This window comes from Pituophis catenifer, unplaced genomic scaffold (genome assembly GCF_029215685.1).
Source record: "Pituophis catenifer annectens isolate HBS135680 unplaced genomic scaffold, rPitCat1.0.hap2 SCAF_8, whole genome shotgun sequence".
Taxonomy (NCBI): domain Eukaryota; kingdom Metazoa; phylum Chordata; class Lepidosauria; order Squamata; family Colubridae; genus Pituophis; species Pituophis catenifer.
In genome coordinates, this window is record NW_027256888.1 from 30,673,391 (window position 1) to 30,697,625 (window position 24,235).

Consider the following 24,235-nt stretch of genomic DNA (forward strand, 5'->3'; position numbering starts at 1 on the left):
TTCTCCTTTTAAGATAAAGCTAAAGTGAAAAGACTTTCTCCTTAGCTGTTTTTGTCCTATAAATTACACTGTGAGAAAGAACAGGATGAAGAAAACTGATCAACAGTTTCTAAAAAAGAGATACAACCCAGCATTCCTGTGACAGGAAAAATAGTATCTCAGACTTCCCTAGGGGAGAAAAAAAGCAAATATTAGTGATAAGAGATTCAATTTTTTCAGGGAAGAGAAACTATAGTCTGCTGATCGAACAGTCAATCTGGGGAGGTATGTTGTCTCCCTGGAGCAAAAATCAAAGATGTAACTGAGTACTTTACTAAAATAATCAGCCTCACAGATTACTACCCTTTTCTTCTCCTATATTTGGGGGTCCAATGACACAACAATGAATCTGAAAACAATAACAAGATTATGAACAGCTAGGGAAGAAAGTTAAAGAATTAGGCGCACAAGTGGTGTTTTCATCTATACTTCCAACAAAAGGGCAACATCCAATGAGGGAGTAATGGATTATAGAAATGAACCACTGGCTTAAAAACTGGTATCGTCAACAGAATTATTTCCTAAATCATGGTCTGTATTACCTACATGAACGGATAGGGAATGGAGTGAGTCTCACAAGAACTGGAAAGAATATATTCAGAAAATGACTGGCTCATCTTATCCAAAGGGCTTTAAACTAAAATTGAGAGGGGAGGGGGCACCAATCTTCTTCAAGACCTTTAGAACCTAATTCCAAGCAAAAACCACTAGATAACCAATCATATAAGAAGGTAGGGAGTAAAGAGAAAGAAGAAGAAAGGAAAGAAAAGCACAATGAAGTAGAAAGTGATGGAAAGGATGGAAAACCCAGTTAAAAAGTAGGAGATATAAGAAACATAAAAGACTCAAATACCTATACACAAATGCTCAAACTTTAGGGAACAAACAGGGTGAATTTGAAGTACTAGTACATGAAGGTAGATATGATATAGTTGCAATTACCGAAACATGATGGGATGAAACTCATGACTGGAATGTACTTATGGAAGGATACAAACTATTCAAAAGAAACATACCTAACAAAAGAGGAGATGGAGTTGCATTATATATAACAGCACTACATCTCTACAGATATCCACAAAACTAAGGATGAAAACCTCCTAGAATCCAAATGGTTCAATATAAAAGGAAAAAAGAATGACATTGCTATAGGCCACCCAAACAAGGAGAAGAAATAAATGAACTTTTTGCTAAACAATTAACAAATGTACATAGGAAACATACCACAGTAGTAATGGGAGTAATGGGAGATGGTATCAACTGGGAGAAAAACTCTGCAGCAAGTGGGAGAGCAAACAGATTCCTAACCAATCTAGTTCACATTTTTGTCAATGGAGGGAACTAGAGGAAAAGCTATACTGGACTTAATTTTTACTAAAAGAGAATAAGTGATAGAGGGAGCTGAAGTTGCTGGAATTTTGGGTGAGTGACTACATCATATTGGAATTCTATATAATGCAAACACAAGCAATAGAACATGTCACGAGTGTTTCCAGGATTGCTGTGGCTACCTGCCTACTCACAAACAGTATGGTTTCAATCAAGCCATCTCCTGTTGGCAATTACCTGCAAGCCTTCCCCGCCCTAGTTAATTGCAGGTTAACTCCCCATATAAGCAAGGACCTTTTTGCTTGCTACTCGGGCCTAGACTCCTGGTTTAGGCCTAAATGCACAGCTCCTGCAGGAAGCTCAGTGCAACGCCGCAGATGGGAGAAGAATGCAGATAAGGACTCCAGACGCCGTTGCAGAGAAACTCCCACGGATGCTTGCCTTTTGCTATTTTGAGGCACGCAAGCTATCATCGGGACTGCTGCTGGACCTTTTTCCTCCCACAAGCTTCAAGCAATGTTTGCTGTTTGAACTGTTTTTACTTCAGGTGACTTTCAGCTGTGAAGTTTGTGCTGCCCCCATTTTGATTGCCTTGATGATGTATCGACGCCGAAGCTGCTTACCTTCATGCTAGCTTTATTCTCTTGTGAACTGTTTCGGTATTGTGGAGAGGGATCTAGGGAGATAGCCTTGCTTCACATACCCAGATAAGATTTTGTTTTTAATGTGCTTTCTTAAAGACATAGTGCTTTTTAAATGTTTTAAAGTAAATTATATTTTTACACAAGACGCCTCTGTCAGAATTATTTCAGTCTCAGTGTGTTTGCTCATGAGCTGGTTCACGGTCCGGGGTACCCCTCAACCCCATTTCATAACAGAACATAATCCAACCAGTGTCTTAAACTTTAAAAGAGCTGATTTTAACAAACTTAGAGAGAGCTAAGAAAGATTCCATGGATGAAAATCCTAAAAGGAAAAACAGTTCAAGAAGCATGGGAAACTCTGAAAAATGTAATCATAAAAGCCCGGTCCACCACTGTTAGGTTCAGCTTGTAGCTTACTCCTAACTTGTTGGTCAGGCAATATATCTGTTTCTTTAAGAAACAACTGAGCCATGTAATCAGGGTTTGCTGAACCCTGTAATTAGGCTACAGTGCATAAATAAGCAGCGCAGAGAAGCGTTCCTTGCTCCTGATTGTTTTTGTTGCTTCCTGCGTCTTTCTGCTGATTGGTGTTAGACTGGATTGTTATATGGCACTGTATACCGAGAGTTACTAAAGTCTGTTTGCTTTGGTAAGGGAAGATACTTACTGGACTGATATTACTGTTTATGACCTTGGACTGTTTTACCTACACCGGAACTGCTTATTATCTTGTATATAAAGTATTTTTCTCACACGAGCTGCACGTTTATCTCCTTCCCTGTGTGTTTCTGCTCTGCTCGTTGCACAAGCAACAAATACTTTTTACACACACCCTAACAACCACAATACCACTGAAAAAGAAAAGCAAGAAATCCAAGAAGAAACCAACATGACTGCACAAAGATCTCTCTGATAGACTGAAAGACAAAAAGAACAAGTACAAAAAATGAGAAGAGGGACACATAACTAAGGCATAACTATCAGTAGATAACCAGAATTTGCAAAGATGAAGTTGGGAAAGCAAAGGCTCAGAATGAACAAAGATTTGCAACAAAAGTCAAAGATAATAAAAAAAAGTTTCTTTCAATATATAAATAACAAGAAAAAAGTCAAGGAAACAGTAGCTCCACTAAAGAGAGAAGATGGCAAAGAAGTAACAGGCAGCAGATAGAAAGCAGAACTGCTTAACTCATTCTTTGCATCAGTCTTCATGCAAAAAGAAACTATAGCCCAACCTACCAAAAACATAACCATAAAACAGATTAGAAATTAAAATAAGCAAGAAAATGGTTAAAGAACACCTATCGTATTTCCCCGAAAATAAGACCGGGTCTTATATTTTTTGGCCATCAAAAAAGGCACTTGGTCTTATTTTCGGGGAGGTCTTATTTTTTCCCCATGTACCGGGAGGTGGAGGGGTGGGGGAAACCTGCCCCCCTTACTGGCAGTTTGGTCCATGGAACAGCTGATCAGCGGGTGACCTCTTGTCGCTGCCTCAAAAAATTCCGACCGCTCTTGCAGCCGATTGAAGCTGCAAAAGCAGGAGGCCCCACGTGCCTTGTGACCCGTTCAAGAACAGTCTTACCTCATTCGGCTGCAATGGCCTAAGTTCTTGACGTGCCCCAGCCTCCACCTGCCCTGCTTGCTGGCCCTGCTGCTGCTGGGACACTTTTGGCCACTGGCAGCTGAGTGGCTGCCTGTGCTGCTGCTGGCTTTGTGGGGGCTATTCGCCCTCCTGGCAGCACTGCTTTCGGCTGTCCTGCTGGGCTGCTCCTGCCTGGTGTGGGGCGAATTGTCCCAGATCTATGACCTCCGGAGTGCCCTGGAGCACACAGCTGGCATGAGAGCTAGCACCCAACAGGGTCAGGGTCTGAAGAGTACTGGGCTCAGCTTGTAGCCCAGCACAAGCAGCATTGAGTAGACCTGCAGGAAGGCACCCAGGAGCCCAAAGGTGATGGCAGGTGAGGCGGTGTGGCTCTACTGCTGGCCTCTGACGCAGGGGCCCTGGCAGGCCAGCGGTGTGTGTGTGTGTGTGTGTGTGTGTGTGTGTGTGTGTGCGTGCGCTCACACACACACACACACCTCTGCCAACTCACTCCGCGCCAGGCAGGAGCAGCCCAGCAGGACAGGCAAGAACAGTTCTGCCAGGAGGATGAAGAGCTTCTGTGAGGCCAGCAGCAGCATGGGCAGTCACTTGTGCCAGTCACTGCAAGCGAGTGGTGAGTGTGTCAAAAGCGAAAAGCAGGACTAGGCTCTTTCCTGAAATGTGCTTGCAGCAGCTGCTGGACATGGAGTGGGCGGCCCCATGTCTCTGACTGTCCCGATGCTGTCCTGTCATGTTTTGGACGGGAGATAAAAATGAATCCTGCAGTCTCTCACTGCCGCTGTGCAAACCCCAGCAGGGGCAACAGCAGCTGTGGCTTCTCCCTTCCAAAACAAGCTGGGACAGCACTGGCAGCAGGCAGAGGCAGTGATCCAATCAAATCTCTGTGTGTGTGCTTGTGTGTGTGTGTGTGTGAGAGAGACAGCACACTGCCGCCAGCCCTGGTACATGGTAACTCTCCTGAGGTTGGATTGAATCTCTCTCGTGCACGTATGCATGCACGCATGCAGGCACACACACAAACACACATGGAGAGGTTTAATCTGATCGCCCTCTGCCTCCAACTGCTGCCGGTGCTGTCCCGGCATGTTTTGGAAGGAAGATAAAAATGAATCCTGCAGTCTCTTGCTGCTGCTGTGCAAATCCCAGCAAGGGCAACAGCAGCTGCACCTTCTCCCTTCCAAAACACGCCAGGATGTAATCTGAATACCCTAACACCAGCGGCAGTGAATGCTTCCCAAAAGGGAGGGCAACAAACGGGAAGGGCGCCTGGACTTACAGTGCTTTGTTTTGATTCAGGCACTGCTGCTGACTTGGTAGGAGCTCTTTCTTGTGTTCAGGTAACCTCCTTTCCTTGGGGTTCCCTGCACACAGGCACATCCATGGTTTCAGCATAAATCATCCCCAAGGAAAGGAGGATCGGCAGGAAAACCCCACCTCCCGCATTTTCCTGCCGATCCTCCTTTCCTTGGGGATGATTTATGCAGGAGCCATGTGAGTGTGTGCAGGGCTGATGAGCAGACAGGGGGAGGGGATCGGTTTAGGTGAGTAGGGTAGAGCAGGGAGGCAGAATTGGGGGCACTCCTAAGATCTTGTCGGCCACCTCGTTCATCACAGGTTGATTTTGCTTGAGATGTGGGAGAGGGAGAAAGATCAGAAGTACCTGCACAATGGGCAGTCAGGGTGAGGAAAACTCTTTCAAAAAGTGATCTGCAAGCGGGGGGGGGGGGGATTTTCCTGCCGATCCTCCTTTCCTTGGAGATGATTTATGTGAGAACAAAGCAAATCCATCTGGTCTAACTGCATATCTAACCGCTGGCAGAAAGTTGGTTGGGTGAGCTACCGCTTTGGTGGCCAGCAGCTCCGTGGCACCCCTGCACGTCCCTGCAGGCATTCCTGCAGGATAGACAAATGGAAGAGGGAGGGGAGATCGCTCCTTCCTTCTTTGTGCTCCAAAAATTGCCCCGCACCAGGCAGGAGCAGTTGGATGGAGGAGGAAGGGGCGATTTCCCCTTCCCTCTTCCATCCCGCTGCAGGGCCACCACTGAACTCTTGCTGGCCAAAGCTGCAGGGTGGCCAGAAGCAGCGTGGCCAGGAGGACGAAGAGCCCTTGCAAGGCCAGAAGCCGCAGGTGCAGCTGGGCAGAGGCAGGGGGGGAACAAGTAATGGTTGCCACCTGTTCCAGAGCTACAAGATGAGCTGCAAAAGAGAGGGGCCCTTGGCTGCGAAGTTGGTGCCACGGCAGGGCTGGTGATGGGAAAAGTGTGCAAGAAACACCTCCAGGCACCCAGAGAGATAGAACAAGAAGCAGCTCCCAATCAGCTCAGCTGATCTGTGGGTCACGATTGAGGGGCCCAGCTGCTATTAGCTGACCGGGGAAGGGAAGGGCTGCCTCCTGTACCTCCCACCCCAAAAAATCAAGTTAGGACTGTATCTGAATAGGTCGTATTTTCGGGGAAACATGGTATCTGATCTTGATGAATATAAATCACTGGTGCCTGATGGATTACATATCAGAGTTCTGAAGGAGTTGGCAGATGTTATCTCAAAACCATTGTACCATATCTTTCAAAAATCCTGGAACGTCGGAGAATTACTTGAGGATTGGAAAAGAGCTGATGTGGTTCCCATCTTCAAAAAAGGGGGAAAAAACAGACCTGGGAAACTACAGACCAATCAGCCTAACATCAATATCTGGGAAGATACTGGAAAAGATAATAAAAAAACAGATCTGTGAACATCTAGAAACAAATAAAGTTATAACTAAAAGCCAGCATGGGTATGTTAAAAACAGATCATGCCTAACCAATCTTATTTCATTCTTTGACAAAGTGACTAAATTAGTAGACCAGCACAATGCTGTGGATATAGTATACTTAGACTTCAGCAAGGCGTTCGATAAAGTAGACCACTAGTTAATTCTTTGTAATCTAAAAAATGTGGCATAGACAGCATCATCACCAGACAGATTTGTAACTGGCTGACACCCATACTCAATGAGTAGTCCTTAATGGTACTACATTTTCATGGAAGGAGGTAAGCAGTGGGGTACCACAAAGTTCTGTCTTAGGCCCAGTATTCTTCAATATCTTCATAAATGACTTAGATGAAGGAATAGAAGGGGAACTCATCAAATTTGCAGATGACACTAAGCTGGGAGGAATAGCCAAAACCCCTGAAGACAACTCAGGAGCCAAAAAAGATCTTGACAAACTTGAACAATGGGCCCTATCCAACAAAATGAATTTTAATGGGGAGAAAAGCAAGGTTTTACACTTAGAAAGGAAAAACCAAGTGTACAGATTTGGCGAAACCTGACTCAAAAACAGTAACTGTGAGAGGGACCTTGTGGTCCTAGTGGATGATCAATTAAACATGAGCCAGCAATGTGCAGCAGCAGCCAAAAAAAGCTACCATATTTTTCGGAGTATAAGACGCACCTTTTTCTCCTAAAAAAGAGGGTGAAAATCTGGATGCGTCTTATAGTCCAAATGTAGCCCTGCCCAGGCTCCCAAACAGAGATTTCAGAAGCTGAAAGAAGCCTCAGAAAAAAAGCCTCTGAAAGGCTTGTATCTAAAATAATATGGCAAGCAACAAAAGAAGAATCAGTAAAGGTTCTAATCAAACTATGCTAACAAATCTGGAGAATGACACAATAACCAACAGATTGGAAGAAGTTAATCTACATACCAATACCAAAGAAAGGAGATTGAACAGAGTACAGATAGTCCTTCAGAATAAAAGCCTCTGTTTCGGAGGCTTTCAGAGGCAGAAAAAAAAGCAATTGTTTTTTTTCTGAAACAGTGTTTCAGAAATTTCAGAGGCAGAAAAAAAAGGAAGGCACAGAGCTCACAACCAAGGAACCTGTTGCTAAAATTCACCTCTGGGAACAGCTGATTGGGGATATTCCAGGAGGCCGATCCACCCACCAATCAGCTTTTTTCTTATTTTCCTCCCCAAAAACTAAGGTGCATCTTATACTCAGGTGCATCTTATACTCGGAAAAATACAGTAATACATTCCTTGGTTGTATAAACAGAGGCATAGAATCAAAATCATGTGAAGTATTAATACCACTTTATAAAGCCTTAGTAAGGCCACACCTAGAATATTGCATCCGATTTTGGTCACAACATTACAAAAAAGATGTTGAGACTTTGGAAAAAGTGCAAAGAAGAGCAACTAAGATGATTAAAGCCTTGGAGACTAAAACATATGAAGAACAGTTGCAGGATTTGGGTTTGGCTAGTCTAGAGAAAAGAAGGACTACGGGTGACATGATGGGACTGGAGGCTAAAACATATGAAGAACGGCTACAGGAACTGGGTATATCTAGTTTAATGAAAAGAAGGACTAGGAGGTGACATGATAGCAATGTTCTAGTATCTCAGGGGCTGCCACAAAGAAGAGGGAGTCAAGCTATTCTCTAAAGCAGTGGTCCCCAACCCCCGGTCCGCGGACCGGTGCCGGGCCGTGGAGTACCTGGCACCGGGCCGTGCAGCGGCCGGGGGACATGAACGCTGCAGCGCAAAGGCTCCTGGGCCGTGCGCAAAAGCTCCTGGGCCGTGCGCAAAGGCTCCAGGGAAGAGAGCCCCGCGCAGGTACGGACGTGTGGCCCAAAGCCCCCACCCCTGCGCGCGCTCAGTGGGCCACGGTAAAATTATCAAAGGCTGATTGGTCCGCGGCGATAAAAAGGTTGGGGACCACTGCTCTAAAGCACCTAAGGGCAGGACAAGAAGCAATGAATGGAAACTAATCAAGGAGAGAAGCAATCTAGAACTAAGGAGAAATTTCCTGACAGTGGAACAACTTGCCTCCAGAAGTTGTGAATGCTCCAACACTGGAAGTTTTTAAAAAGATACTGGATAACCATTTGTCTGAAGTAGTGTAGGGTTTCCTGCCTAAGCAGGGGATTGGACTAGAAGACCTCCAAGCTCCCTTCCAACTCTTGTTATTCTGTTTTCCCAATATTTGGAAAGCTGCCACAAAGAGGGGGTCAACTTATTTTCCAAAGCACCAGAGGCCAGGACAAGTAGAGAAGCAACCTGGAATTAAGGAGAAAGTTCCTAAGAGTGAGAACAATTAACCAGTGGAGTTTGCCTTCAGAAGTTGTGGATGCTTCATTACTGGAAGTTTTTAAAAAGAATCTGGATAGTCACTTGTCTGAAGTAGTAGAGAGTCTCCAGCTTGAGCAGGAGGTTGGACAGAAGACCTCCAAGGTCCCTTCCAACTCTATTCTTATTGATTGATTGATTGACTAACTGATATATCCAAGGACTGTGTTGAGTTTTATTGGCTAGTAATGATGCCAATAAGTGAAGTTATGCCTGATAGAGGAGCTTCTTTACTAAAAGGAACCACAACTGTAAGTATGTTATCTGGGACACTTGTAGGAGCACAGCAGTAGCAGGAATAAAACACAGGAATGAAATGCAAAAGGAAAGGGCTATTATATTTTCACAAATAACCCTAAAGTGGGATACATTAATTTTTCACACACTTCTCAAGACAAAGAGAAAAGTTATACATGCCCCTTTTTAATAATCTTTTTTGTAGTATATTTCAGTCATATATAAATAGTTCAAATGTTCATTATTGACACAAACCTTTTAGCCATTTGTCTGCTGCATTAAGCATCACATCTCGCTGTTGTTTATAAAAATCCACCACACTAGCAGAAGATGGGAAAAAGAAAAGAGAAAAGCATAATGACAAAGAAACTCTTTCAAATTAATAGTTCTGATGCTGAAAACAAGGAAGGTCATTTAGGACAGGGGAGTCCAACCATAGCAACTTGAAGAGTCAGCATGGCTGGATAAGAAATTCTGAGTTGAAGTCCAGATTGTCAACTTCCTGGTTTAGAGAAGACTCTGTGGACTTTATAGAAAAAGAAATTGGTTATAAAGACTTCTGTGCCCTAAATGGCAATCTGTAGATATTCTCCAATATTAAGACAATTTTTTATTACTGCAAGGAACTTTTTTTAAAAAAAATCTTCCAGGAGGAATACTGTATGTATAACCACTATATGCAAAGAACATTAAATGGCCTTCCTCAACATGGTTGTTTTGTTTATATCTTTTTGATGCATCCAAACTATATTGATTTGGATGCACTTTAATGATATCAGAATCATTAAAGAACAAAAAAAATCTGTGTATCATTATTAGGATCATTTATTGTTCAGATGACGATGATATAAATGTTAATTTACAGTATTGGATTTCAATTTTCAATGACTGCAGCATGAACTTGAATATATCTCTGTCTCTTAGCTCTTTTCTAGCACAAAAAGATATTTATAGATTTATAGATTGTATACCTGGTGGAAGAATAATGTGGACTATGGCATTCCTATATAAAACAACATATGCAAGCTACAACTAAAACTGTGACGCAAAAGGAAAATATGGGATAGGAGGAAAAAAAACCTCACCAAATCAAATAGAAGCTTAATTTACAGTTCTAGTAATCATTATCAATGGAAACACTTTGGTAGCAGTAATTTAAACAGAGTTGGTCTCTGAACAGAGCCAAATGAGAAAGCATTCCTTCTTTCGTCTGCTCCTTCCAAATGTACAGGACAGATTGCAACTGATGTCAGTGCAGTGATACGTTTTAACCACTTTATATTAATTTCTTGTGAACTTATCCATTTGATATAAACTATCCAGAGCTACCAATTTTGCTTGCAATTTTCTCAGTTTCCCCAATAAATTTGTAATTTATTTATTTCTACAATTTCCAAAAGCCAGGATATAAAATGAAGAGTCCTGCAAAACATGTACAGTAAGTAATTTTTTGATACTGTTAGAAATAGAAATTTTATTCTAAATATTTTTAATTAGAAGTTAGCATTACCATGTTTAACAGGATAAATGTACACTTGCTGCATTTCCCAGATGTTTTAGATTACAATGTCCAGAATTCCTAGCAAGTATTTCAATGGGTAGCTCTCAGGCAATTAAATCTGAATTCTGTACATTCAAATGAATGGACTTTAGAATGAATTGCATATATTATTGTGGCCATTATATAAATATGTCTTTATATACAGTATATGTGTCTATATGTAGAATTATTTGTGACAGTAATATTAAAACAACATATATTTAAAATATATACAAGAGCATACACTAATTAAAAAAACATAAAATATGCCAACACTGAAATATATTTACCTGTCTACGTGGTCCAGGAAACCCTTCAGTCCCCATTGCTGAAGAAGCTGGGCTATCATAAGCTATAGGAATAGTGGGGCTACAATCAGTATGTTATTTGCTCATCAACAGACATTAGTAAAAAAAAAATCTAAAATGGCTTAATAGAGAGAAAAACAAGACCATGTAACACAATCCTATAAATAGGATGATTATTCTCAATAAACTACTGCAAGTCCTTGTTCAGGTAATTGTTAGGAGTTAAGACTGACTCAAATAATTAAAAAAATCTATGCAGAACTGCAGCCTTGTAAGATTTATTTGAAACTCTACAATCATTTTTATAAATAGATATGCTAGGCACCGATACTATTCTGCTAATACCGTAGTATTAACAATAGTAAGTAAAAGTAGTAAGTAATAGTAATTTGGTGTTGTGTACTTTTGGGTGACGTTCAAAGCATCGTGTAATTCAGGCTTGTTCACAGCCTTCTTAATACAGCTACAGAAGTGGAACAGAGAAAAGACTCACTGTAGAAAATCTAATACTATAGCCATAAGAGCTTTCAAATGCTCACAACTGTAAACAAGTTATAAAGTATTTTTTAACATGCTATTAATAAAATGAGTGAGAGAGTATTTTCTTTTTAAAATGGCCTAACTTTTCATCCTGTTGGTACTTTTTTCCATATCAAAAATTAAATTATTAAAACTATGCCAATCATACATAATATATAGGATTGAGGAATTATAAAAAATGAAGAGCTTTTCTTCAGTATATTCAGTTTTTAGACGATTCTGTAAATACATGGATGTTATATTAATGTTTGTGTCTAAAAGTTAAGATAGTATATCTTATATATAGTTAGAACCATGATAATTCTTACCTGGGTGAAGGTACTGGTGTGCATTGTGGAAACCTGTATATGTAGAATAACTCTATCAATTAATGGCTTGGGACCAGTTAGAAATCCAATTCGTAGCCTATGCAAATATAAAAATATACTTAAAATGCTTCTTTACATACACATAAAATGCCATGTCCAAAATATATATCCTAATATTCATATTGATTTTGAGGCAACAAAAGGGAATTATGAAAGTATCAGAAAGAGAAAAACAAATCAATTTTATAAAAGTTAATGAAGTAGGAATCTAGGTATTATGGAACAACTAAGATAAAGGAAATATTTGATACTGTTTCAGGAAAAAGATTAGTGTCATGAAAATTGAAGGATAGAAGATGTATACATGGAACAGCACTTGACTATTAAACCATGTAAGTCAATTTCAAGGAAGACTACAATAAAAATGTCTTTGTTCAAATTAAATTTATACCAGTAGCTTTAGGAATTTTCAAGTGTGAGCTTGGCCAGACAATTGAATGTCCAGCTATGGTGCAATTGAATTTACCCAGATGACAGGATCTTAGAAAAGGAGTCAGTCCTGATAACTCGCCCATCAATGTCCATTGAAAGAAAAGTTGGTGCCCAAGGCTTCAGGAAAGAAAGTAAAGGTTTGCTGTTAGTAACGAATACTTGTACATGGTGGCTCACAACATGTTATGGAAGAGTTTAAAAAAAACCCCAAAAACAATCCCATGTACACCCATTTTGAAACCTATTCATGCATCAAAACTGGATTGCATCCAGTATTCTCCATCCAGGAAGAAACAGCAGTCAGAAATGGGTTAACTCCGTCTGTTAACTGCTTGGACTGAGTCTGCAAAATTGTTAAGCCATGCCTCTTCCTGTTGCTTGCCAGCTTTTTTAGATTCAGTTGAGTTGGACAGACATTTTTCTTTGAGCTGTACATTCCTGATTGCCTTTTTTCCTAGGAAAAACAGGTTGGAGATTTCTTTTATTTTTTGTTAACTTACCTTATTCCAGCGTGAAGGGCGATTCAGCCTGAGCCCTCTAAGGGCCGCAGAGTCTCGGCTGAGGACCTCTGGGCAACTCTCACAGGCTTTGCCTCAAACAGCTGATCAATGGGGAGATTCGAGGCTTCGATTCCCCTGCAAGGCAAAGGCAGTACCCACAAGCTTGCTCCATGGCGCTTGCCCAGTGAATGTGTGGATTGGCATGGCTGAAGCCGCTTCAGGCAGCGCCCACGAGCCTGGCTGTGTAGCCCTGGCCTGTGCACCGTACGGAGCGGCGAAGAGGAGGTTTGGTGGCCATTTTGAGTGCCTTGTGGTTGTGGTGGCCATTTTGAGACCTCATGGAGGTCGTGGCCATTTTGGATCAGCTGCAGGGAGACCCGGTGGCCATTTTGATTGCACTCTGAGTGGGAGGTTCAGCAACGGATCCTCAGCTGCACATTTCAGCCTGGGTAAGACCGATCCGAGGCAAATTCCTCGTGGGCGCCCTCTCTACTTTATTCAGCCGGGAGTAGGTGTCATAATCATGCCCCTGTTGCCTGTGGGCACTGGTTCAAGAGACCAGAGCTGGGGGTGTGGCACTTGGGGTTGGGAACCCAATCATGCTGTTAGGCCTCCCCCTTTTTAACTGAGCATGGTGGGCCCTGTGAGTTCTCAGTATTACTGCAGTTGGGGACTTACTACCATTATTCATTGTGTCCATGTTCTCCTTGCAGGAGTTGGCACTATGGCTTCTTCGGCTTCAGGGTGTTCCAGGTCCAAATCTGGATCTGGCCTTTCAGAACAAGACAGTGATCCAGGGGAAGGAACTTTGGGTTCTCAATCCCTTGGGTGGAGCAAGGCCCGTTCTCAAAGTCAGAAGCCTGCTTCACAGCCTTCAATATTTTCTAAACAAGGATCCAAGCAAAAGCATAGCTCTTCTGGAAAGGCCTCCCAGGGAATTCAGAAGGAGACTATACCTAAGAGCAAGGATCCCCCTAGAGCTCAGGCTGCCTCTGAGGAGATGCAGGAGCTATCACCTATTCCGGAGGAAGCTCCATCTGCCTGGTCTCCAAATGGGGATTCTACACAAGCCCCTGCCTTGCCTGGTGATAGTGATCGTCTTTTGGGGGCAATGCCTTCTCTAGAACCTTCAGTTATTCCGTGGGAGCAACAAGTGGAATGCAGGTCTCTTCCCCTTGAGACATCCTCTACTCCCATTTCTGCATGCTTACAGCCTGGTCAGGCAGTTGCGTCTCAAATTCCTGACCATTTGTCCACCTTGATTACTAATGTCATAAGTCAGGGCATTGAATCATGGTTACAACGTGGTGGCCATTTTGATTGCACTCTGAGTGGGAGGTTCAGCAACGGATCCTCAGCTGCACATTTCAGCCTGGGTAAGACCGATCCGAGGCAAATTCCTCGTGGGCGCCCTCTCTACTTTATTCAGCCGGGAGTAGGTGTCATAATCATGCCCCTGTTGCCTGTGGGCACTGGTTCAAGAGACCTGGCTGGGGGTGTAGCACTTGGGGTTGGGAACCCAATCATCCTGTTAGGCCTCCCCCTTTTTAACTGAGCATGGTGGGCCCTGTGAGTTCTCAGTATTACTGCAGTTGGGGACTTACTACCATTATTCATTGTGTCCATGTTCTCCTTGCAGGAGTTGGCACTATGGCTTCTTCGGCTTCAGAGAGTTCCAGGGCTCAATCTGCACATCATAGGCATCGTGGGTTGGAATCTTCTCTTTGCTTCCAAGATCTGGAATGTTCAGAGACTTCCAGCCAGGGTTCCCTCTCAGAGGAAGAGATGCAACATGATATTGAGTTATCTGACGATGAGGATCTGTCTCCAGATTAACCATCCTTTGTTGGGCTTTTCAGGCCTCATCTTTTCAGATCATTGCTGCACAAGGCCAAGGTTACCACTCATCAGGGCATGATCCAATCAACTCCTGGTACTGTTTTGGATCCTGCTGGCCCAAGTTTGTGGAACCCACCATTGAGTCTGAAGAGGTTCCGGCCCCCAGACTTTTTCTGGACATGGTGCATAGACAGTGGGTTTTCCCTGGCTCAGGCCCTATTGCCAGCAATTTGGACAAGCGCCTGTATAACATTGGTTCTGATTTGATCAAGTCACTACAGGTTCCAGTGGTTGACTCTCCGGTGGTGGCTCTGTCATCTCAATCCACGTTGCCTGGTCCTCTGGAGGAACATCTCCCTCTGGAAGATAAGAGATTGGAGCAATCTCTGGTCAAGGCGCATCAGACTTTGGGCTGGGCTGTTAAGGCAACTTCAGCTTCATCCTTTTTTAACAGGGCTTTGTTGCTCTGGTTAAGGCAGTTACAGGACCGCCTTCCAGTCACAGACATCAGGTCCCACCAGGATCTCAATAAGATTATGCCAGTGGTGGAATTTTCTGCAGACGTGACGCTGAATGTGTCTCGGTTTGCATCTAAGGCCATTGGTTCTTCCATTGCTTCTCGTAGTCTACTCTGGCTTCGCCAGTGGCAGGCTGACGCTAGGAACAAGTGGAAACTAGCTTCTTCCCCGTATACGGGAGATAAATTGTTTGATGAATCCCTAGATTCTATTCTAGTGGAATCTTGGACAAACACAAGATCATGCCTACCTTGACCAGACGGTCGGAGTCCCGACCGAGCCCTTATTTTCGTCCCTCTTCCTTTCAGGGAACGGACAGTGGTTTTGGGAGGCAAAGATCGCAGAGACAATTTGCCTTCAGACAAGGTCAGGACAGACAGGGCAGACAGGGCACCGTTTTCCATCTGAACATTCCTTTCAGGGTGGCAGGGGTTGTCCTTATCAGCGGTCCAAATGACTGCTCCTCCGAGCCTCCCATAGGGGGCCGGCTGGCTCTCTTTGCCAACCAGTGGGAGGATTCCACTTCAGATTCTTGAGTCAGGGAGACGGTATGGTCGGGCCTCTCCCTGGAATTTCTGTCCAACCCTCCGAGGTTCTTCGTCCGCTGTCCCATGTCACAAGACTAGGTGAAGAGGTATCCCATGGAGTCGGCCATAACACACTTGTTGGCCATTCAGCCAGTTCCGGAGACAGACCACGGTCAGGGATTTTATTCCAGACTGTTCCTGGTTCAGAAGTCCTCAGGAGGATGGAGGGCAATTCTCGATCTCAAGACCTTGAACCATTACATAGTATATCGAAGGTTCAAGATGCAATCTCTCCACTCCATCCTGGAGTGCATCAGGAAGGGCGACTTCCTCACATCAGTAGATCTTATGGAGGCCTCTCTGCATGTTCCCATTCATCCCGATTTCAGGCAATTTCTCAGATTCCAAGTCGCGGGGAAACATTATCAGTACCCTGCATTGCCGTTCGGTCTGTCTTCTGCCCCACGAGTGTTTACCAAGCTGATGGCAGCCTTGGTGGGCCATCTCAGAGCATTGCCTATCCGGATACAGTTCTATCTGGATGACACCCTCATCCAGTCCAGTTCAGAAGCCAGGGCCAGGGAGGACCTAGATCTCACCATTCAGGTTCTTCAATGTCATGGTTTTTCCGTAAACCGGTCAAAGAGACATCTGATCCTGACAACGTGTTTGCTCCATCTTGGCGCAGTAATAGACACAGTGGAGTCAAAGGTGTACCTTTCACCAGACTGCCAATTCAGTTTAAGGGATCTGGTTGTCAAGGTCAGGTCGCATCGGGCTTCTTCCCTGCTGCTTCTCTCCAAGCTGTTGGGAAAGATGGTGTCTTGTTTCAGCATCACGCCTTGAGCTTGTCTCCATTTCTTCTTCAATTCCAACAAGCTCGAAGCAGCACGTTATCACTTCAAGTGGAGGTTCCACCAGCTGTCCAGTCCTCCCTCACATGGTGGTCTTCTGACACCATTGCCCAGGGTTGCAAGTTCCGGGAGCCTCATCGTTTCATCCTGATGACCGACGCCAGCCACTTTGGCTGGGAAGCTCACCTCAGATCCCGCATGGTTCAAGGTCAGTGGTCTCCGGAGGATCTTTCGCACAACATCAATTGGTTGGAGCTGCGAGCCATCTACCTGGCTCTCAAGAGTTTCGAATCCCTAGTTTTGGACAAAGACATCTTAGTGCTGACAGACAATGTGGCCGCCAAGGCCCACATAAATCATCAAGGAGGGACTAGATCTTTGGCTCTGATGCAGGAAGCAGAGCAGCTGTGTTGTGGTCTGCCAGCAGCCTGCGGAGCTGGCAGCAGAGTTGGACAGCGATGAGGCTGAGGAAAAACATGGGCCAGTCTTGGAGGCTGAGGAAGGCCCGGATGAGGGCTCTGCATCAGAGGCAGAGATGAGGCCAGGGCCATCGGGGAGTGAGGTGCGGACTCCAGAGCCTCCAGAGACTGATAGAAGTGAGGCAGAGGAACAGGAGGAACCTGTTCCTAATGCACGCATGAGAAGAGCTGCCAGAAGGTAAGAGCAGCTCAAGCAAAGAGGACAACTCGGGAGTAGGGCCAAGAGATAATTGGTCCCTCCCATAAGGCTTAAAACAGACCAGCAACGGCGTTTGGGCTTCGCTGGAAAACAACGTTGGTAGCTTCGTCCTCTTCTTCATCTTCGTCTTGCATTTATTTTTGTATCTGTGACTTCTGAACGTTTGCCAAGAAAGGCCTTTGGCAGTTTGCCTAATTGGACTAAGGCTTGCGATAGGACTGAGGAATTTGTGTTGGGAGAAATTTGCTTTAATTTGGTTGAATGACGCTGGGAATGAAGTAATTCTCAGATGTTTGAATAAAGTTTTTTTGTTTTTTCACTGACTGATTTTCCTACTACTTATTTGGGCCTGGATCACAACAGGTTGATACTATGGGCGGAGTCTCATCTGTCTTCCATCTAAACGGACCACATTTTGGGAGTGGCGAACGTCCAGGCGGACTGGCTCAGTCGGACAGCAGTCGACCAGGCGGAGTGGTGCTTGGATCCGTCTCTGTTCAGGGATCTGACGGACCGGTTCGGCCTACCAGCGGTGGATCTGTTCGCCACACAGGACAACCGTCAAGTTCCAAGATTCTTCTCCTGGTTTCTGGCTCTGGAGGCGGAAGCGGTGGATCCATTGTGGAGCCTGTAGCCATCAGGGCTCCTATATGCCTTTCCTCCTCTTCCTCTGATTCCCAGAGTTATCCGGAAGCTTCTGGAGGAGGGGGCAGAACTTCTGCTTCTGGCCCCTCATTGGCCCAGGAGACCTTGGTTTGCAGATCTAGTGGCTCTCTCAGTGGACTGACCCTGGAGGTTACCTCGGGACAGGGGGTGTTAGTACACCCGGACCCTCCGTGGTTTCAAATAACTGCTTGGCACTTCAGCGGGTCCTTCTGAGGGGTGACAACTTTTCCTCCAGGGTCATCACTACTATCCAGGCTTCCCGCAGGGATTCCACCAACCGTGTCTATAATGCTACATGCAGGGCGTTTTGTACCTGGTGCAAAAAAGGGGATCTGGTTTCCACTTCTGTTTCTGTGGTTCAGGTTTCAGAATTTCTTCAAAAGGGTTTAGATGATGGGTTGGCTCCTAATACTCTTCGGAGACAGATGGTGGCCCTTTCTTTCAGGTCAAGGCATCCAGTAATTAGACAGTTCCTCAGAGGGGTCACCAATCTCAGACCTCCCGTGGTCCATCTCTTTCCCACGTGGGACTTGAATAAGGTCTTAACTGCCTTTACCCGGGGTCCTTTAAACCTTTATGAGAAGTTAGCTTAAAATTTTTTTTGCTATAAGGTAGCCTTTTTAGTGGCTATCACTTCTGCTCAGCATATATCTGAGCTGGCAGCTCTGTTCATCAGGGCAGATCTCTGTGTATTCCACTCTGACTGAGTGGTTTTACCCCTCGACCCTATGTTCCTTTCCAAGATAAACACTTGGTTTCTTAGGACTCAGGAGTTGATCTTGCCCAATTTTTGCCCTGAGCCTTCCCACCATTTGGAACGGGTTTGGCATACATTGGACATGCAGAGGGCTTTCCACATATATATTAAAAGGACATTTTCTCTCAGGAGGACAGAGTCCCTTTTTGTTTCTTTTCAGCCTGCCACCCTTGGCTGTATGGTTATTTCCCCCACATTGGGACGCTGGATCAGGGCTTGTATCTCTATAGCTTATGAGGCCCAATCCTTACCTGTGCCCAGGCGTATTACTGTTCATTGACCTGTAGTGTGGCTACTTCAGCAGCTTGGGGTACGCAGGCCTCTCTGGAAGACGTCTGCAGGGCAGCTACTTGGTCTTCTCCTTCTCCCTTTGTACGTCACTACAAACTTGATTCTTACGCCTCGGCTGAGGCTGCTTTTGGCAGATGGGTTCTGTAGAGGGTTCATTCTGACCTAGAACCACCCAATAGGACAAGGCTTTGGTATGTCCAATTCCTGACTGCTGTTTCTTCCTGGATGGAAAATGGGCGTTGGTTATTACCTGATATGCCCTTTCTCAGCTTAGAAGAAACAGCAATCAGTCCTGCCGGGTTATTCATCCAGTCCTGGGATGTGGGAGGGTAGGGCTTTGTTCTTTTGTCTTTACAGCTCATCATGTCAGTCTGCGTTACCGCCTTTGTCAAAAAGCTGGCAAGCAACAGGAAGAGGCATGGCTTAACAATTTTGCAGACTCAGTCCAAGCAGTTAACAGACGGAGTTAACCCATTCCTGATTGCTGTTTCTTCTAAGCTGAGAAAGGGCGTATCAGGTAATAACCAACGCCCATTTCCATTCGGGTAGCAGGATTTCCCATTATACTCCTACCCATCTCAATATCTGTCCCAAATTTATAACCACGTATGTACAAGAAGTGGCATATTTGGCAATGGAGAATTACTATTATAAATGATGCCTCTTGATCGTAATATATTATCAAGATACAGAAAGTCTAAACAGAATGTTTTGGACTAGTGTTTTTTTCTTAAATTGAAATGTGTGTAGATGAAATCACAATATGTTACTCATATTTTTAATAACTGATAAAAACTGTGATATTGTTTACCATATAGACTATAAACATAATGATACTCTCTTATAGATACTGTTGTGGCTTGAAATGCATATGTACAAGAAGTCTATGGTATACCTTCATGTCTGCAGCTTTGAAAACAGCATCATAATTAATGGAAAAATATATTCTACTGACTGGAAATAGTATGACAAATCGTAACACAATTTATAAAGTATCCAAATAATACAAATTCATGCATTTTTTGCTGTGGCTTCTGATTCAAAAACAATTGACAAAAACTCACCTTGTTAAATTGAAGGAAATAATATGGATCATCTTCTATTATAAGGAAATCATACTGTCTTGCAAGCTGAAAGAAATATATACACCTATATTCACACACACAAACAAAATACTAAAAACAAAACAATTGTTTCATAATCATATATTATTGTTACTGATTAGCTCTTTTCTATTGTTAAAATATTCAGTTATTTTCAGTTGGGGAAATTCTGAAGTCTGTTTCAATTTACTTACTGAAATCAACATTGTTCCCAAAATCTCAGTCAAGGCATACAATGGGAATCCCATAGAGATGCCCACTAATGGCAAAGCACATTATTGTACAAATTAGAAAACTAATCCAAATCCAAATATAATTTGATTAAGACCAGTTCAACCTAACTAACTCTGAAAAGGGTAATTGTATAAAAATTAGAAAAAAGGAAGTAAATTCAAATTAATATTAGGAAATATGATTGAACAATAGAAATTGTATGTTCGGATTTATGGCAAAATTGATGTTGTGGGGTTTTTGATGATTGTCCAGATGAACTCTTATCCCTAACTCTAATCCCTGATAATCCTAACTACTGTGAATGATTGGGAAAAAGATCTAGAAGAACAGATTTCCCAGGCCTGATTTAAAAAGTATTCTCATACTTTTCAACCTTTGAAATCAGATAGAATTGTTTCATTGAAAAAAACAATCAACACAAACCAAAGAAAGCATATGCATGTTAATTTCCCCCAGAAAAATTAATATGGATGTGGATATATAGATAGATAGATATGATATAAATTGAACAAATAAGTAATCTTATTAAATAGATTTGTTCTCTCATTGAATACACAAATAAGCAAGGCAACATTATTTTATATCTAACATATACTGACATCACAGATTGCCTTTTGAAATGTGTGTGTTTTAGTTTGCATATTATTATTCTGACTTTCAGAGCAAGCCTTTCCTATGTGGCTGATAATAAACAGTCATTTATTTTAGACTGAAGCCTAATTTCATCTTAGATTAAATGATATAAAATTGTGTATAGAGACCACATCATTTACTGAATGGTTATACCTGATAGATCTCTTTCTTGCGTTCTGTTGTCAATGAGGCTCCTGTTGGATTGCCACCATTAGGAATTGTATATAGAAATTTTGGGGTATCATTCTTGAGCTTTTTTACATCTTCTGGATCCCACCTGGAAAGAACTTCTTTCAAAGCTTTTGGAATCATACCATGCTGGTCACTGGGCACATTTATGATGTTACAACCCAGCGGTCTAAGCTATTTTAATAAAAGAGACACAAGCATTTATTGTATACATGCATTCTATTTTCAGCTTTTGATAAACTAATGCCTAAACTTGCTATAACGTTCTCATATTCCTGTAAACTAAATCATCCATTCTTATTTCACATCTCATTGGTCATCATGAGAAAATATATATTATAATAATAATAATATTCTTAAAATATGTTAGAAAAATTGCTCAGTTTTGATGTATATTTTTCCTACTGAGATTTGTCTTTTTCTCCTGTTGGGTTTCTAAAGGGTGGTTCAAAAGATATGTGACAAGACAATATAGTATAGGATCTGGTTAGGCAAAGGTTATATGAAATTAGTTTACTTTAGTCTTATCCAATAAGACATATTTGGCCTTTTCCAAATATGTTGAGATTGCTGAGTAGGAATTCTGGGAACAAAGTCTGCGTGGTAATATTCATTATGCAGGACATTATTTATATGGAGCAGGTCAGCTTTTTGATTTTTAGAATTTCATTATATGCATACAATGATGTCTGCAGGGGCAGTTCAAAACAAGACGGAAGTTGTGGCATTTCAGCTAAAGTCTCCCTGTTTTTATTTATATGCAATGTCAATGTGACCTAGTCACATCGTATTTGCTACTATAATAGGTTAAATGGGTTGTCTGTTTCCTACATCATATTTCATATTATATATTTAAGCATATATTAAAGATTTAATTATGTAAATTATAACATTATCTGCACTGTATGAGATCATTAGATAATCAGGATTGGATACAGATGCACAAACATTCAAATTTGTTCCTTTGAAATGTATAGGAATGCTCCTAGTTCCATTTTTCCCAGTCTGGTACTCTCCCAGTATGCTCAGACTACAACTCCCAGGCTTCTCAGTTAAAATGAAGCTATACTGGTCGGAAGTAGTGGTAAAAGTATTAGGGAGGGCTGTTACTATCTTCCTCTCATCTTTGACTGGGTGAAACATGAACAATTTACATCAATAAAAGAAATGACATCTGTCTCATATCTAGCAATAAGATCAAAATTTCAATAATATTAATGGATAATAATATAATATAATAATATAAAGAATAATAGAATGTGTAAACAATCACAGCAAAAGTTTTAAAAAATCTAAATCATTTAAGTCACAAATGAATTTTATATTTTATTTGAATTGTACAATGAAAAAACACTGCAAGAAATATATTGTCAATGTTTTCTAACATTTGCATGCTCTTTCCTATTACTAAATGGTTTACCAAATTACAAACCTCTTCATAGTTTTTTTTTCTTGGAAAATCATGTTATAGAACAGTGTTGGCAAACCTTTTCATCACCGAGTGCTGAAACGGGAGCGTGCAAGGAAGAGCCGTTCCCTGGTGCGCTGCTTTTCCAGTTTCTGACATGCACGCAAACGCAAAGATCACGCTGGTCACTGCGCATGCTGAAAACTGGAAGCTCAGCTTCCCGGTGCGTGCATGCGCACCAGGGAGCTGCTCTTTGGGTTTCTGGCACTCCTGCACACATGAAGACCAGCTGGCTGGTGTGCATGCGCCCGTTGGAAACTGGAAGCTCAGCTTTTTGGTGCGCGCATGTGCGCCAGGGAGCTGCTCTTCTGGTTTCTGGCGCTCTGCGCACGTGAAGACCAGCTGGCCAATGCACATGTAACCTGGAAGAGCAACGGGCGATGGCTGGTGTGCCCAGAGAGATGGCTTTGCGTGCCACTTCCAGCACATGTGCCATAGGTTTGCCATCATGGTTATAGAATCTGAAAAGCTACAAAACTGAAGGATAATTATTCACCACTTTGAAAGTTAGTTCAGGAAATGCAAATTAGATTAATTTTTACTGGAAATAATTTCCCCCCCTTCTTTCCTAGTTTAGCAAAAATCTAAGAAATGGCAGCCTGGTATAAATGGAAGCCACCCCCTAAATATGTAGAAGCAAAATTATATCTTTTTAGCATCACTCCAGAACTGTGGAATACTCACAGCAGCTAATGTCCCAGGATAAGTGGGGGCATCCAAAAGAATGTTATCTCCAGGATTAATAAGCATTTCAAACACCTAAAAATATACAGGATAGTAATTTTTCTTGCTGCAGACAAATATGACTCTTGATAATAACAGAGATAGAGAGATGATTTTTAAATCACAAAAAGTTTAAAAAGTTTGGTATATACAGTAGTAATACAAAACACAAGAGGAAGGGGAAGCATAAAGAGGAAAGAAAACTGTTAATTGTAGTAAATTGTTTAAAAACCAAAACCAATTATGCACATACCAAAGTTAAAGAAATTTAAAACATTGTTCCATTAGAATTCATTTTTGGTTCTTTAAGAATGTAAATATATCTGTCAAATGGCTTCATAGTTTATCTCTACAACTGCTTACTTCATATTTTAAAATTTTTATGGGATTACATGTAATAAACTTTTATCTTCTGCACAAGTTTGTGAAAAGGCACATCTCTCTAACGGAAGATCTCACTGAAATAAGTAGGATCTACAATGGCTTTACTGAAGTGTCCCTTCTTACTACTGCATTCATTAATATGTGAGCTGAGAAGGAAGAGATTAAACAGAGATATGTTTGTAAAGTTTATAGTAAATACTAGTGATACCTGTAATAGGAAGAAGAAAATAAGATAACCTGGAACTAAAGACAAGCTATCTGTAAGGGTAAGCAATTTGACGCCCCCCAAGTGTTCAGGATTGTACTTGCATAATTCTTACAAGTCCTACATATCTGGAAGATAAGGCCATTGCAACTTTTTAAAGAGTCACAGAAGTTATATAATTATGCTCACTGTACATTACAGTTCATTTTTCTTACTTTACATAGCCCTTCTTGGCTTCCAGTAGTGATACACATTTCCATTTGTCCTTCCTGAGGACTGTAGTCAACCGTTGGAGGGTTATGGGCAGTCTTTTGCAAATCCTTCAACCAGGACAACAGTTCTGGAATGCTAAACATGATTACATTAGTAAGGTGTATCGTGCATTCCTTCATAAAATTTTCATTCTTTTTGCATTTCTTAGACAAATCTAATCTACCTTTTAATTCTTTTATTATGCAGTCACTAATCATTCAAATAAAAGAATTAAGTATCTTCCTTTAGATCAGTGATGG

General features: G+C 42.3%; 1 protein-coding gene across 4 annotated transcripts in view; it reads right to left on the reverse strand.

The window, feature by feature from the left end:
- Positions 1-24,235, reverse strand: part of AADAT (aminoadipate aminotransferase) — a 59,563-nt gene that overhangs the window by 2,232 nt on the left and 33,096 nt on the right. For all 4 annotated transcript variants that reach the window (XM_070948405.1, XM_070948406.1, XM_070948404.1 and 1 more), the window contains 8 exons: positions 23,939-24,071; positions 23,096-23,170; positions 20,908-21,117; positions 19,849-19,914; positions 12,189-12,271; positions 11,663-11,759; positions 10,797-10,858; positions 9,222-9,286 (listed from right to left, as the gene is read on the reverse strand). In XM_070948405.1, the coding sequence (XP_070804506.1) occupies positions 9,222-9,286; positions 10,797-10,858; positions 11,663-11,759; positions 12,189-12,271; positions 19,849-19,914; positions 20,908-21,117; positions 23,096-23,170; positions 23,939-24,071 (791 nt within the window). The remainder of the gene's footprint in view (positions 1-9,221; positions 9,287-10,796; positions 10,859-11,662; positions 11,760-12,188; positions 12,272-19,848; positions 19,915-20,907; positions 21,118-23,095; positions 23,171-23,938; positions 24,072-24,235) is intronic.